This window comes from Lissotriton helveticus, chromosome 6 (assembly GCF_964261635.1).
Source record: "Lissotriton helveticus chromosome 6, aLisHel1.1, whole genome shotgun sequence".
In the NCBI taxonomy this organism is placed as follows: Eukaryota; Metazoa; Chordata; class Amphibia; order Caudata; family Salamandridae; genus Lissotriton; species Lissotriton helveticus.
In genome coordinates this window covers 17,814,549-17,831,580 of record NC_136067.1, presented here as the reverse complement: position 1 = coordinate 17,831,580, position 17,032 = coordinate 17,814,549, and the positions used below count along the sequence as shown (strand labels likewise).

The 17,032-nt window shown below is 46.2% G+C and overlaps 1 protein-coding gene across 1 annotated transcript in view; it reads right to left on the bottom strand.

Moving 5' to 3' along the window:
- Nucleotides 1-17,032, bottom strand: part of LOC144761653 (cytochrome P450 4B1-like) — a gene marked incomplete at its 5' end in the record, with an annotated part of 385,112 nt that overhangs the window by 219,503 nt on the left and 148,577 nt on the right. The window contains one exon of the mRNA XM_078646943.1: nt 3,632-3,696. Within this exon, the coding sequence (XP_078503069.1) occupies nt 3,632-3,696 (65 nt within the window). The remainder of the gene's footprint in view (nt 1-3,631; nt 3,697-17,032) is intronic.

The following is a 17,032-nucleotide window of genomic DNA, read 5'->3' as shown; positions in this document are numbered from 1 at the left end:
GGTATTTGTTTAATTCTCTTAGATTTATAACTGGTCTCCATCCTTTTGCCTTTTTTTGAAACAAAAAGAGAGTGCTTACAAACATTTTCAAACTCCAAGAAACTTCTAAGATTGCACCCTTCTGGAGCATGAAGGTAATTTCTTCTTCTACAATTTTTTGTTGATCTTTCGAAAGAGAAAGAACTCTGGGAAGGGATGATTGAGTTGGAATATTGGTAAAATCTATTTTGGAGCCACAAACAGTCTCCAAAACCCGAGGGTCTTGTGTTAGAGTTTCCCATACATGGAAAAAGAACTGTAGTCTGCCCCCTACCTTTGGTGGGGAAGAGGAAAGAGATGGAGGAATACTTACTTGGAGTATTGGAGTTTGTGTTGTTCGTAAATCCGCGGGATCTGGATCCTCTGTAGCATGAGCCTCTCCCTATTTGTGGGTAAAATTGGTTGGAGGTGTAGAAGCCTCTTCCTGAGCCTCTAAATCTTGAATAGGGCCTTTGATTACCCCGGCCGGAGGAAAGGTCCCTTCTTCCAGCCCGTCCAAAAAGGTTTTAATTTGAAAACACATTTTAAATTAGATTGGGCCTTATCGGGGCGGTGAAGGTAGAGACATATTTACCGTAACATTTAATTATGTCTTCGCCAAAGAGTAGCCCTTTCGGGTTTATGGACGGGTCTTTTTCGGCCACGTCTCCCAATTTTGGATTAACCTTAGTAAGAAGGACTCTTCGTCTCTCAATGTTAAGGCTTGAATTAGCATTGCCCAGGAGAACTAAAGTTCTTTGACTCCAGCCTCTGATAAGGTCAACATCAAGGGGAGTGTCATTGATATGACATTCTTCTGACAAGCCTAAAATTCTACTCAAGGGACCTAGGATGTCCAAAAGGCGGTCTTGGCAGCCCTTAAAAGACCTTTCTAAGCCCTTTCTCGGGTCTCCCCCCAACTTGAAGAAAACCTTGATCAAATCAGGATCTAGGTTGGGGGTTTGACAAACTTTATCCTGATTTGTCGGACCTGAGGCTACTATAAGTTTCTTTTTCCAGACAGTTTCTGAGCCGTCTTTGAACAAACTTGGCCAAATGTTCCTGAGGGAACCATTGGGAGCTTCTGGGATGGGAGATATTAAGGAGGGAGAACATCTCCTCACCCAGGGGGTTGAGAATGACATCCTTGGAACAGCGGGGAGATTGCATATCAGGTTGGCTATTAAAATCTAGCTCTTCATCGACCAGGTCGAGGACAAGCTCATCACGAGGATTAAGGAAGTTGCCTTCTTACTCTGAATCACTCTCTGGGATGTTTTGAGCACTTTCAAAATTTGTGTCGCTAGGGACACCCATATTAATTGCGCCGTGAAGGGCAGCCGTATTGATTGTGCCATGTGGGACACCAGAATGAATTGTGCCTCTAGGGACACCAGCAGTAAATGAGGTGCGAGGACCTTCCTGAATACTTGAGATGCTAGGACCTCCCAAAATATTAGAGGTGCTAGGACCTCCTGTAGTGCTCCTCAAAGGCTTAGAATGATTTGTTTGCTTGGCTCTTTTCCCTTGGGAAAAATTATCCAAAGTGAGATTGTCAGAGAAGTTGGCCTGATAAGGGGGAAGGTGCCATTTAGAGGACATAACCTCTTTGAGTGTATCAAACATAAGGGACTTCATTTCCTTTTGAATAAAAAACTTTAGAGACTCCTTATTGATGTTAGGAGAGCTGTGAGCAGCATCATCAGAGTCAACATCTGACATTATTGCAGTCAGAAAGTAAAAGGAAGATATGGCAGATTAAACTAATTTATAAGGTAATGGTCGATAAATTAATTTATAAGGTAATGGTCAATAAATATAAGTTTTAAGTGATAATAATCTTCCCCCTTTTTTTTTTTGATCGAAGCATTAAAAAAAAAAAATAATATGGAGATCGGTAATTATATGAATAACGAGTCCTCAGGTATAAATCGCATCGAGAAAACTGTAACGGAGCAACTGCTCGAGCCTCCAATTGGTAACTTAGAGGAATCTGAAGACCAAACATTGGAAATTAGATGGAGGAAGGGATTGCAAAAAATCGAGAGAAACCAGCCCCAGAAAAACGATAAAATCAGGAAGACTTACAGAATCAGCGATAATAAGTTAAGCAAGAAGCTAACTGCACAATAGAAAGATATAAAACATCACATTTGTAGAAAATAACAGTCAAAAACAGTATAAATAAAGTTAGTACAGAGAAGTAAAGGGAACGTATCTGCTTGTGAGCCGCATTTAAAAGAGGCAGTCTGTTTGTTGCACATGCTTTAATACCTTATGTTTATTCCATTTTAGAATTGTTTTATTACGAGGTAGTGCGGCTGCTTGTGACTGCATTAATAGGATAATGCATAATGTAGCCTCCGGTCTTGTAATTAAATCAAATCACTGTAGTGAGTCAAGGGTTACCTTGGTGGCCTCCTCTGTCATCAGTGTGTCTCTAGGACTACTCAAAATCACTGTAGGTCAAGGGGAGTCTAGGTGGCCTCCTCTGATAACAGTCTACATCCAACTTTTTTCCAGAATTCATGTAGTGAGTCAAATAGTACAGACGGACAATGAGGGGGTCAAATAAGCATGCTTTTCTTTTTTATTTCTTCAGGATAACAATACATTTAGCACAAAGGAAGTGAATGCAGAGCTTAGGCCATAAGACTTTGGACACAACACTTTAAGGATGGAACACAGGGGATCACTTGGTGTATGGTGCTTGAAAAAAAAGAGTTGGGAGTAGACATTTTGAGCGAGGGTTCACCTCATGTGCATCTTTTTGTGTAGTGCACACTCCCAACCAAACTACCTAAAGACATCTATTAGAAATAACATAGGAAATGGATTCATAAATATGATGAGAGTAACATTTAGTGCTCTGGACTCTGTAGGTGAGGGGAGGGACATATGCAAGGACAACTAATGTTCCAAGGAATTTGCAACAAAGAATTCAAGACACAGTGCTTGGGACAATGGGCTAGTAGATAGGCACTTGGTAATATGATTTATTCTGTGGGATGTATATAGGTCAGGCTTGGGATACACAGTCATGGACGTGTTTTATTATATGGCTTACATTTTCATAGCTGACACAAAGGCTTTTGCTTGTAGCCATGGACAATAAACACAGTGCAAAGGGCTGTTGAGCTAAGTAGCAAATTTTGTTGAGCATGACTTGAGGCACCTAATTTAGGGGTTGGAAATTGGGACATGGACATTTGGTGAGATCTGGGAGTGGGGCTTTATGTATGTGTCTTGCCTCCTACCGTGCTGTGCCAGTTCCCATAATTATGTCTGGTACTTACAGTGCTATTGTGGATTCATTGTTCAGCAGGGGGTAAATCACTTTGGTGATTTCTGACGCGTTTCTTTGCCTTATCAACATATAATTTTCCTTTGAGGTATCAATATGGCATCTTGGCATTGACATTTCAATATGTGTCTTTGCGAGTATATTTACTTTTTCCTACCATAAACACCCATGAACACCCAAAAAGAGAGATACACCATCATTTTTCAACAAACTAGTACCATACCCCAATGGTCTGAGCATCAGTACTAACATTCACAGTTCAAGGAAACAATACATGAGATAATTATAATATCAATGGGATTACTGTACCTCTGGGTCTTTCCACACAGTGGGGTTTCTATGAATGCAGAAAATGCTCAAATATACACTAAATCCTGAAAAAAAGAATGATACGCTAAATATGAATCTAACTATTGAGCATAATTACATTTCGAGCTTAGGAATAGACAGGAATGTGTCAGAAAGGTAGTTTTGCATTTCATTAAATGGCAACATTAAGAACTAAACCAACCAGTCCACACATGTGGATGAGATCTCTCCACATAAGGGAAGATCTGATGATGATATGTAGTTGCTCTGATAAACAATTCCACTTTTACACATGGAACATGCTATGCTGTTGGGTATAACTATAATATGCCTGGGGATGGAAAGCAACCCTTTAATGTTTAAACACTGTAAAGGACGGTCAATCAGATTTGCTCTGTAACATTGTACTGTATGCACACTGCAATTTGGGTGGTGCTTAATTTGTACCAGTGTTTGTCAGTGCTGAGCCCTGCCACTCATATTTAGGCCCTGGACAATTTTTGCTGGTGTTTTGAAAAGTGTGATGAAGCAATCATTGATTTTGCAAACTCTAGGATTAGAGCGAGGGCAGGCAAAGGCAGTCACTCAGTGATTCGGCAAATGCAATGGCCGGCTGGCCCCCTCTCCCATCGACTGAGTCAATCAGATATGCCAAAGATCATTTCAGGTGATCACTTGCCCATCACTCCAGCACCTCGAGCACCTCCATGCCACTTCACCCTGTCTGGTTGCTCTTGGAGCTGCAACAGACTGCACGGATCAACAGTCCTGCACTGTTCACATAACTTCGCCTCGCTCTTTGCTCAGACACAGTTTGTCATGTGACCAGCCACGTCGAAGAGTCCCACGCCAGCCCTCTTCAACCAAATATCAGACACTCCTTGTCATTTTATCTTATTCTGGCAGGTTCCTGCTTTTTTGCTTTATTACGTTTTTGATATCTTTCTCATCCTCCATCTTTCCACTTTGTTTTTCCATCTCTTCCTCATAGTAGAAGTCAAAAAAGGAAAAATAACTGTCTGTGCCCCCACTAGTTCAAATTAGGCAGTGGATCCTCCTGCCATTCCACTATCTCCCCCGCGTCCCTCTTTCTTATGTAGTCATTTTTCAGCCTTGTGCTGTGTGCTGATGTAACGTCATATGATTTATAAAATCTCTTGGAGATTTTTGTTGTTCTGTTTTACTCATCAACAGACCTTAACCAAAACCAGCATAAACCATAAGACATGCGGCTTTAATTTTATTTCTGAAAACAAAGTACCTGATTTAGATCTTAGCTTATGGGTTACAAAATATAAATCCCATTATATGCTATGGGATTTATATTTCGGGGGACAGGATATCCCTCCCGATGTAACGGAGTAACCCCTCCGCAAAGATCTAAATGAGCTCTTAAGTGGTCAACGTCTGTTCCTAAACTCAACTGGAGAAGTTTCTAACGTTCTGCATCCTGGACCTCAAGGGCCCACCCACCACATTGGATCATTTAAACTTCCATACAGCCTTGCAAGTAACTCGTCCCGATCTTAAGTACTGGAACACAAAATATCTGTGGTAAAGTTTTGGACTTTTGTAAAAATCAAAAAGAGCCCTGTGAAGTACATAGAGACTAAAAAATAAAGTGTCTTAACTGATAGCCAGTGCCACTATGGTAGGGGATTAATCGTCTCTCTTTTTCAGATGCAATGCAATTCAAGATACTGCATTCTGCTACCGTTAAAGCCTGGGTATAAACTGGATAAGATTGCACAATGTTAGTCTATTGGAGACAGGACTATAGCCAGCACCAATCCACGCAAATGTCTTCAAGTGAAAAACTGCTGCCTGATCTACCTTCTCAATCTCCATCTACAAGGTCAGCTGTGATCATCTAAACTACTAAAATCCTCACAAAACAAAGCAGACCAGGACCTTCTCGAAGTGTGACTAGTGTTTGGACCATACAACTGAGCGTTTAGAATTCACCCTAACCTCAGTCTTTTTTTAAATAAGTTATAACTGATCAGTGCACAACATTGATCCAGACAGTCAGGGAGGCAGGAAAGATCTTTTAGTTTCCTGTGCTCAGAATGCAGCTTTTGGGTGGTTCCTTAGTCCATACATTGTGAATGTTTGTAACTGCAACATGAATCAAGAACTCTGCAGCACACATCAAGAGTGTTTGTAACTGGCAACATGAATCAAGAACTCTGCAACACACATCAAGAGCTGGGCAGCAAAAGATGGGTATCTTGAAGTCAGGTGCACCACAGTCCTCAACAGTATGAAGGCACTGCAGTGCTCCATACATATTTTGGGATCACCACAGCTCAGAAGTACCACTGATTTGCTCCATAATATCAGTGCTAATTCACACTTGTAGTCAAATAACAGGAGGACCAGAGCTATGTACACCAATGCGATGAACACTATAGTTATGTACACCCATCTCAAGGGAAGGGCAGCTGTGCACACAATGTCAGGGAAAATACAACTCCACTAATCCATGTACAGAGAGCTTCACATCCCTGTACTACCCCAGTACAGGCATACCATAGCAGTGTACAAAAGTCTCCGGGGCGCCACTGTTGTATACAACTCGGTCAAAGACACCGGAGCTCAGTACATCAAGGGATGGTCACATTTGAGTCAGTGGAGGCTAAACTAGTGATCTGCATTCTTTGTGCCTGACACAGAACAATTCAGAAATGTGCAATCAGCTCAGCTTAGTTGGCTGGCCTTTCCATGCCTAGATTTGGACCACCAACACAAGTAGGAGCTCTAAAGCTAACCAATTGCCGGAGAACAAATACCCAGCTTACACTAGAATGGGGAGGGAGGAGTGAATGCTGTGAATTAGGAATCGAAGTTTCTTTAATATATCTTAGAATATATCCTGCCAACTAAACATAGAGCTGGCTCTAATCTGACCTCTGCTAAGTTTCTGTGTGATGATAGGATCTCTGGTGAGCTAGTATCTGTGACCACCAGAGACTCTCGACTTTATCATTAAGGTCCAGATGGTGAGTGAGTTGCAAATGTGAATCCCTTCCTCTGTTGAGCTTGCACAGATAACAGACCTTCAAAGACATATATACTGCACTACTGACATTAAGGTTAAGGGAAACTGAATCATGCAAGAAAATGTGTATTATCATAGATGTTCTCTACTTACACCTGGGACTTTAAGAACAGGAAACAGGAAATGTCAAACGCTGTTTACACAATGTTTAGTAAAGTTTAGGACTGTCTGTAAACCTGTTCCTCGATTACCATATGCTTATGTCCTGTGCAAACTTGTTAATAAAAGTGGCACGAATAAAGTTTTATAAACTATAAATATTTAACCTCTGAAAGCTCTTGAGGCCGTATTTGTTCTTCCGGGAAACACTACGCTAAAAAATACAAATGCTTGCTCAGTAACATATTTTCTCATCACACTCTGTAAAAATCTGTGGGACTTTTATTCATTACATTTTCTCCTGTGTCAAACAGTTCTTTTTTTAAGCAGACAGCCTGACAGAAAATGTTAATTACCCAGTAAGCATCTTTTTGTGGCATGAGGTGCAGTAGATTCACATATTTACCATAAGTCTGTTATCTAATGTTGAGCTTGAAAGTGTGCAAGTTGTTTTTCTTCACAGAAGTCTTTTGAGTCATGAGGTGTGGTGACACCTCTTCTTGCTTGCAATGCATGTGGTCCTTAGCTCTACTGTTAGATTGTTTTCTGCTTGGTGAGTGAGGATGGAGTGTAAGGATGATTTATCCTAGTGAGATGACCACAAAAAAAAATCTAATATGTATATACTTACAATTGCAATCCACACAGGTCTCTGGAAGGCAGGTGCTCGCCTGTGAATCTACAGCACTACATGCCTTAGAGACTCACCCTTTTGGGGAATAAGGAAGTAAAGTGAGTAGATCCCTTTGCCTTGTTGATGTAACAACACCAACTCTATTGTTCTCTTTTGTAGAGGACCTTTTAATTCCTTTTGGAGCGGCTGCTGATGGACTGTTAACAGTCTGCGGGTACGAGGTGGAATGTTTGGAGGTGGTGATGTGAGCTCTAGTCAATAACTATGTTCAATATTATTCAACCCCCACTGGTCAGAGGTGATATTCTCCCCGAAAGGTGAAGTGCGATCAGGGGGAATGGCAGGTAAGTTAAGGTTTTATGGTGGTAAAGAATAGTTTTAGGGAAACTGAACGTCTCCCTCTTCCTTTGGAATTTTTGCCTCCATAGGAACCTTTATAGTATGCCCTAGGTGATGTATTGTGTTAGTGGGAATGCTGAGGAGCCTGAAGATGTGACTTTTGCTACTCCACAATAGGGTGAGTACCCTGTTGTGCAGATGTCTGTAATGTCCCCATAGCTTTGGCCGTCTCATTATGCTTTTTAACTTTTTCAAGTGGACTGTCTACTTGAGGGCTAAAATGGTGTTCCCCATCAAAAGGATTTTGAGGATTTTTTTTTGCACTTCAGGCTTGAAATCTGAAACATTAAGCAAGCCATGTCATCTAGTGAGGACACTTGTGTTAATGCCTCTTGTGGCTGCATCAGCTACATCTAGAGCACGGCGAATAGTGAATATGCTACTTACCAGTATGCATCTGTTCTTGGCATGCAGGGCTGCTGACATTCATATCTATAGCATAGATCGCCGCCTAGTGTTGGGTCCGGATGATTGCACATTGTTGTCCTGGAAGAGTCTTCGAAGTATCACGAGATAGGTGGCTCCTTCCCTGGACTAAAGTGTGCATGGGCATCGACTCCATCCCCAGATTGTTTTTAGCCATTGTGGCGAAGATGGAGTGTAACAGTGTGAGCGATGACCATGCTAAGAGTAAGTTTGAAATCTGCAGCCGCTACAGGCGCCGGGGAGGAGGGCGGGCGATATGAATGTCAGCAGCCCTACATGCCAAGAACAGATGCATACTGGTAAGTAGCATATTCAGTTCGAGGAATGTGGGCTGCTGAATTCATATCTATAGCATAGAATATATAGCAGTCCCTCCCCTAACGGCGTCCGCCTGTGCCAGCTGCAGACGTTTGAAAAAGTGTCTTAAGAACAGCCTGCCCTACAGCTGCTTGCTGCTTGGAGTGCACATCTACACAGTAGTGCTTAGTAAATGTGTGTGGTGTAGACCATGTGGCTGCTCTACAAATGTCTTCCAAAGGGATATTACCAAGGAAAGCCATGGAGGCCCCCAACTTGTGGGTGGAGTGGGCTCTGGGGGGGGACCATTAAAGTGTGCTTAGCCTTGTGATAGCAAATTTGAATACACTTAACGATCCACCTGGCTATACCTGCTTTGGAAATGGGGTTGCCTTTGTGCGGGGCCGAAAAGGCAACAAAGAGTTGTGTGTCTTCCTAAAATCCTTGGTCCTATCGATGTAGTACATCAAAGCTCGTTTGACGTCAAGAGTGTGGAGCATTCTTTCGGCTACTGTCTCTGGGTTTTGAAAGAACGCGGGCAGTTCAATGGTCTGGTTGACATGGAACTGTGAAACCACCTTAGGAAGAAATTTAGGGTTAGTGCGCAGCACCACCCTGTTCGAGTGAATTTGTATGAATGGCTCTTGGACAGTGAGCGCCTGGAGCTCACTAACACGTCGCAGAGACGGAATGGCTATCAGAAAAGCCACTTTCCACGTTAAAAACTGAACCTCACATGAATGCAGAGGCTCAAAAGGTGGGCCCATCAGCCTGGTGAGGACCACATTAATGTTCCATACAGGAGCCGGCGGGGTCCTGGGAGGGATGACCCATTTTAGTCCTTCTAGGAAGGCTTTAATGGCAGGCACTCTGAAAACGGAGAGATGCTGCCTGTTTTGGAGATAAGCTGCTATGGCGGATAAGTGTATCCGAATGGAAGCATATGCCAGCTTGCATTTGTAAAGATGTAACAAATAACAGATGATGTTGTGAGTGGATGCATCTAGCGGGTTGATGTTGTGTTCTGTACAGTAAACGACAAACCGCTTCCATTTCACTGCATCGCAAGCTCTGGTGGTGGGCTTTCGTGCCTCCCATATGATATCCATGCAGTCAGGAGGCAAGTTAAGGTAGCCAAATTCTAAGACTTCAGGAGCCAGATCACCAGGTTGAGCTGTTGCGGGTCTGGGTGCTGAATGTCGCCATGGCTCTGCGTCAAAAGTCTGGGCGTGAGGTGCAGCCTTTGATGCGGTACCACGGAGAGTTCTAGAAACGTGGTGTACCATGGTTGGAGTGCCCACGTTGGAGCAACCAGGATGAGTGTCATCGAGTGTTGCTTTAGCTTTCGTGCCACCAGCGGTATTAGAGGTGCTGGGGGAAAAGCGTACGCAAATCTGCATGACCAGTTCATCCATATCGCATTGCCCTGCGACTGTGGGTGAGGGAACCTGGCGGCAAAGTGTTGGCATTTTGCGTTTTCCCTTGTGGCGAACAGGTCTATCTGTGGATGACCCCACTGCTGGAAGTACGGGTGGAGTACTGATGGATGTAACTCCCACTCGTGCATTTGGTGGCTGTACCTGCTGAGCAGATCCGCCATCTGATTGTCCTTGCCCGGGAGGTGTTCCGCCATGAGGAAGATGTTTCTCTGAATGGCCCACTTCCACATGCTCTGAGCCAGATGAGACAACTGTGGAGAGTGTGTACCTCCCTGCTTCTGAATGTAGTACATGGCTGTCATGTTGTCCGTCCGGATCAACACGACTTTGTTGCACAGATGTACTTTGAATGCCTTCATTGCCATGAAGATCGCCATCAGCTCTAGGTGGTTGATGTGCATCTTCTTTTGCTGAGTTGTCCATAGTTCCTGCACTGTGTAGTGGAGCACATGAGCTCCCCAACCCTGTAGAGATGCGTCCGTTGTTAGGATGATTTGTGGCACAGGCTCCTGAAACGGTCGGCCCTTGCAAAGGTTGTGTGGATTCCACCAATGCAGAGAGTTGTATGCCCGACCGGTCACCAACACTAGGTCCTTTAACTGTCTGTGAGCCTGATTCCACTGACGTGCCAAGCACTCTTAAAGCGGACGCATATGTAGCCTCGTGTGCGGGACTATGAAGATGCAGGAGGCCATCATGCCTATCAACTGCATGAATACTCTTGCGGGAAGCGAGTGTCGCGGTCTGAACATCTGGATGAGCGACTGAATGCTGTTGATCCTTACAGGATTCGGCTGAGTAGCTATCGTCGCGCCCAGATACTGCCGCACATGGGCTGGCTGAAGGTGCGATTTGGGATAATTCAGTGAGAATCCCAGACTGTGAAGAAGGTGAATGGTGTGGGACATGTTGGTGGCGCACAGCTGGGCCGACTTTGCTTGGACAAGCCAGTCGTCCAGATAAGGGTAAACGTGAATGTTCTGCCTTCTGAGGTGCGCAGCCACTGTCGCCAGGCATTTTGTGAACACCCTGGGCGCCGTGGTCACTCTGAAAGGTAGGACCTTGAACTGATAATGCCGACCCTGAATGGTGAATCTGAGGTATTTTCTGTGTGATGGATGTAGAGGAATGTGAAAGTATGCATCCTTGAGATCCAAGGTTGCGAGGAAGTCTCCCTGGTTGAGCAACGGAAGAACTTGCTGCAGCGTCAGCATGTGAAAGTGTTTGGAGAGAATATATTGGTTTAGCGGTCTGAGGTCCAGAATGGGTCTGAGGGACCCGTCCTTTTTCGGGATTAAGAAGTGCAGGGAGTACACTCCGGTGCCTTCTTCTTCCACCGGCACGAGCTCGATTGCCCCTTTTTGCAGTATGACAAGTACCTCCTGCTGCAATAAGTGCAAATGCTCTGTGGACATAGGACGGTGCTTTGGTGGCATGTTGGGTGGAGTGGATGTTAACTCCAGACAATAACCGAATTGTATACGTTTTCTGACCCACCTGTCTGTGGTGATGGATTTCCAGACTGGCAGAAACTGCTGGAGTCTCCCCCCGACAGGTGTTGTGTGGTCGGGGGGAAGTGGCAGGGCGTCACTGTTTGGTGGTGGCAGAGGAACGGGAGTTGTTATTTCCCTGGCCTCTGCCCTTGGCACTGTTGCCCCGATAGCCGCCTCTACTCTGCTTGGTGTAAGAGGACTGTGCTTCACCTTTCGTGTATTGCGTTTGCTGGGACATCTGGCCTATGGAAACACCTCTATTGCCTGAGCGACGAAAAGTATTGGCCCGAAACTGTTGGGACTGGAGAGCTCCCATGGACTTTGCAGTCTCGGTATCCTTTTTTATTTTTTCCAGTGTGGTATCCACCTCAGGACCAAACAACCTATCAGGGTTGACCGGCTGATTGAGGATGGTGGTTTGTATCTCCGGCTTGAAACCGGAGATTCTGAGCCATGCCTGATGTCTCAACATCACACTGGTGTTAATGGCCCTGGCCGCGGTGTCCGCCACGTCCAGCGCACATTTAATAGAAGCGTTGGAGATGAGCTTCCCTTCCTGAATGAGCATTTCCGCCGCCTCTTTATACTGATCGGGTAGATGTTGTAACAGGGTCTCTAGTGTGTCACAGTGCGCCCTGTCATATCTGGCCAAGAGTGCCTGAGTGTTTGAGATACGCCAGAGATTGGCTGCTTGAGCCGCCACCCTCTTTCCTGATGCCTCCAGCACTTTAGATTCCTTGTCTAGGGGAGGAGCATCACCAGTGGTTTGCGAATTCGCCCTCTTCCGGGCATTAGAAACGACCAGAGGGTCCAATGGCAACTGGCCCTTGATGTAGGTAGGGTCTCCAGGTGCCGGCTTATATTTTTTTTCAATTCTAGGGTTGACCACCCTGGCACGTGTGGGTTCCTTAAAGATGTCTGCAGCATGTTTGAGAACCCCTTTCAACATTGGGAGAGTTTTGACAGTCTTTTCTGCTGTGGAAAAGGTATCAAAAAGGAAGTCCACGTCAACAGGGTCAGCGTGCAGCTCGATGTCGTGGTTTTTAGCCGCCCTTTCAATGAGAGCATTAAATGCTGCAGAATCCTCAGTAGGAGATGGTTTAACATTGTACACTTGAGTGTCCGGGGCAGTTTGCGAATCCCCTGGGTCCCCTGCATCTACCCAAGAGTCCTGGTGATCCTCAGGATCAGTGTTGGCAGGAAAGTTATACTCTTCGTCATCACCTTCCCCAGCCTCCACATCTGAATAAGTGGGTGAGGGCGTGGCAACTGTAGGCGTCTGTGGAGCAAGTGGCTCAACCAGAACCGGGGAATCCGTAGAAGGCTTCTTGCGCTTCAAAGGAATAGTGTAGGACTCCAAAGGCTGCGTTGCCGTAATTTTTCTCTTGTAGAGGGTGAGTTTACCGGTGTCGGCGTCGATAAAGTGTTCCGACTGCTCCTCCATCAAGGGTTGTCGATGCTTCAAGCTCTCAAGCTGCGGAGAAGGCTTCGACACTGCAGACCCTTGCACAGGCGCGTTGGCGACCGACCTCGGTGCGAAGGCCTGCGGTGCCACCTTTGGCAGCAACATAAACAGGAGTGGCGTTGAAGACTTTGGCGTTGTGGCAGCTGGCTTCGGGGTGGAAGCATCCTTCGGATCGACCGCGGAAGCCTTGTTTCTGATGCGTTGCAGTGATTCCGACACCTGCTTCGTAAAGGAAGCGGACGGTTTCGTCGACCTGACAGACGTCCTCAGTCCACCACGTGTGAAGACTCGAGCGTCGATGTCTTGGTTTTCTCCGGCCGAGGCACAGGAGCAGCTTTTGTAGGTGCGCCGTGACCTCCTTCCGCGCCGACGGCCTTTGGCGCCGACGACTTCGGGTCGGTGGCCTTGACTCCCGGGGTTGGGGCCCCCGACGCCCTTGTTCGATTTTGGATCGACGCCCTTGACCGACTTTGGCTCGACGCCTTTGGTCGACTTCACCGGGTCGACAGGCTTCTTCGGCTGCGGCCGCCCCGACATATCGGAAGACGAGGAGGTGGCCAGAGGGACAGACGTCTTCAGTTTCGTTGGCGTTTCCATCACTTTCGGTGTCGTCGACACCAAGGGTTTTACTTTCGGTTTCGTTTTGACGACCGGCGGCTCCGCAGAAGTGTCCGTAGCCGGGCCCGCAGGCGAGGCCGTGGATTTGGGTGCAAGGTCTTGGGTAAGGCCGTGTGGCGATCCCGCGACCTGAGCCTTAGTGATTGTTCGAACGGGGCATAGCTCTTCACCTGAGCTATCTTCCATGGCCCCATAGGCCTCATTGTCGTCTCCTACCTCGTCGACAACTTCTTCTGCATCGAGCGCCTTGACATCCGCGTCATAGTCGTAGTCGATCTCCTCCGCAGGAGGTGAAATTTGCAGATGAACTTCTTGTTCGTCGTCCTTCTCGAAGATGTCCACCGGTGCCGGGGCCAACTGCTGGGCCTCCAGTCACACCACGCGCCGAAGCCGAATTGTCTTCTTCGATCGAAACCGGGAACAAGCCATACAGTTGGCTTCATCATGGTCCGGCGACAGGCACTTGTTGCACACTGGGTGGACGTCGATGTGGGGATACTTCGATCCACACACGGGACATTTCTAGAACAGGCTCCGTTCCATGATGTGTCGTTGAAAGTCTTGCTGCGTCGACTGGGCCTCAAGCACCAAAGAGTCACGCGACTCCTCGGGACGTCCGACTCGGGGACTGAGCCGGAACAGAGTCGGGCACCGAGCGCAAAAACAATACCGACGGTATAGGAAAAGGCCTTCAGGCCTTAAGAAAGTTTATATCGATTCCGAACTGGAGATAACGAATACACATCCGAACCCAATGGCGGAAAAAAACAATCTGGGGATGGAGTCGATGCCCATGCGCACTGTAGTCCAGGGGAGGAGCCACCTATCTCGTGATACTTCGAAGACTCTTCCAGGACAACAATGTGCAATCATCCAGACCCAACACTAGGCGGCGATCTATGCTATAGATATGAATTCAGCAGCCCACATGCCTCGAACACTTATTAACAAATAATTTGCCTTTTGAGGCAATCACAAATTCTCGTTTCTTGTACCTCTCTAGGACATGTTGAAGGACCCCTACATATCGTCGCAGTGTGCTCTGTCATAACGTGAGAGGAGACCAAAAGAGTTGGCAATTCTACAGTGGTTGGCTGATTGTGTAACCCCTCTTTTCCACTCAGGGTATATTTTTCTACCCTTCTCATCTGGTGGGGAAGTGTCACCAGCTATTTCTGAGTTTTCCCTCTTGCTGGCTGCCGGGACCTCTAACAAATTATGTGGTGGTTGGCCCTTTATGTATGTTGAGTCAGTAGGGTACATTTTATATTTTTTATCTACCCAAGGTGTATTGACTTGTGCTTCCACGAGTAGAGTCGAGGATGAACCCTAGGTTGCGTGCGTGGTCGGTGGGTCTAGAGGTTGTTCCCAGTGTGGTCGCCCACCAGGAATCGTCCCAGGTCGAGGGGGTGGAGCTGAGGATGATGACTTCCGTTTTGTCTGAGTTTAGCTTAAGTCGGCTGTTCATCATCCACTCAGCGACGGCTTTCGTTCCTTTGTGAAGGTTGGTTTTGGTGGTGAGGGGGTCCTTGGTGAGGGAGAGGATCAGCTGGGCGTTGTCGGCGTAGGGGATGATGTTGAGGTCATGCAGTCGGGCGACGTGAGTGAGCGGTGCCATGTAGATGTTGAACAGAGTTGGGCTGAAGGATGAGCCCTGGGTTACACCGCAGATCATCTCGGTGGCTTCGGAGCGGAAAGGGGGAGGCAGATGCTATGAGTTATGTTGGGTGGTTAGGAGAGTAACTGAATCTTATGATAACTGGCCCGCCCTACCTATGACCTCATGGTATGTAGTGGTATCATCTGAAAGGGAAGACTTTGCCGGATACAGATTCAGGTCTGTGTTTGTATATGGGTCCGTGTTGTATGTGTTCCACAAGTAGTCTTGAGGGGAAAGAAAGAATTGGTCCCCATCATCCCCATATTCCCTAAAGGACTGAATGGAACCCTGTGGAGAATACTGTGTGTCTGCAGGGGATGAATGTGGTGTAGAGTGAGTCCATGGTGTCACAGTTGGTGGTTGTGGACTGATGGGGCAGTGGACTTGTGGGCTTACACGCTCTCTTGATATGCTTTGGTAGACAGGGGACAACCAGAGTTTCCTTAAAAGTTAATTGTCTTTTTGCTGGGTTTTCCTTTGTATGAGGAGGTGTATTCAGGATGCGAACTATGTCGGGGCAAATAACCAGCAGTTTCTGTCTCAAATCGAGATGTTCCTGTAACCTTTCAAGTATGGGTTCCACAGGTTACGGAGCTGGGCCTTTGCTTGGAGAAGGTGTAAGACTTCGGTACTGAAGAGGTTTTCAATACCGAGGGTTTCATTGTCAAGTGTCTCTGGTCCAATGTACTTCGTTTCGGTGCAGAGACGGATCAAGGTCATGGCACTGAGGCCCTCAACTTCCAGTTTTGACTTGAGGCTAATAACAGGTGAGCATTAGTCTTGTGCTGCTCTTTTGGCACATGGCCAAGGCTAGGCATGTCCTATACAGCTGTTCGGTGTCAACCATAGGTAGATGTTGGTGTTGGCCCATGCAAAGGCTTCAGTCGGTCAGAACTGGATGGTCGGCCCTTTATAATAGTTTGATGAGGCTGAGACCAGTATGGATGGGGCACAGTACTCACAGTTTGTCTCAGTGGAAGTCCTAGATTTTGAGCTAGGATTCGGAACTGTCGCCATGCAAGAATGAGCCATCATCCACTGCCGACACCTGTGAGTGAGCCTCATGGTTGGGTTCTTCAGATCCAAATAGGTCTGGAATGTCATCGAAAGTATGTCTTGACATTTCAAGGAGTCTGGCGTGCCGATCGCTCATCGTTTTCTTTAATCAAAAGGATTTACAATCCTTGCAGATGGTTTCCTAATAAGCTGGAGAAAGGCACAAGTTAAAAACCAGGTGCTGGTAAGTTTCTGGAAACTTGGCTTGGCAACAAGGGCAAAATCAAAAGGGTATCGATTTCATTACCAAATGGGTATGGTGTGGATGAAATGTTGATAAATGAAGATTTGCCTCAAAGCCCGTAGCCCCCCTGGGCCATGGTCAGGTGGAAACGTGTTAATGAGTGACCAATGTAGAGCTATGAATAACTTCAATGTATGATAATACCAACAGTAAAGTCCTACATGCCAGGAAACTACAATGTCCAGAGGGAGCAGAGGAGCATGCAACCAAACTGGATGGTGAAAAAAACAATCTAACAATGGAGTTGAGGACCATGTACATTGCAAGCAATAGAAGGAGTAAACATACCTCATGCCTTGAAAGACTTCTTCAAAGAAAAACAGGTTGCACAATTCTGAGTCCAACACTAGATACCACACATGTCTCAAACACAACATATCTCAAGATCTGCATTCAGGGACAAGCATACCAAAAACATTCTTACGGTGTTACACAACATGAAATACTTGTTACCTGCCACACCTAGTTAGGTAATGCAGTGCACCTTTGCATCTGGGGCCTTCTTTGCCC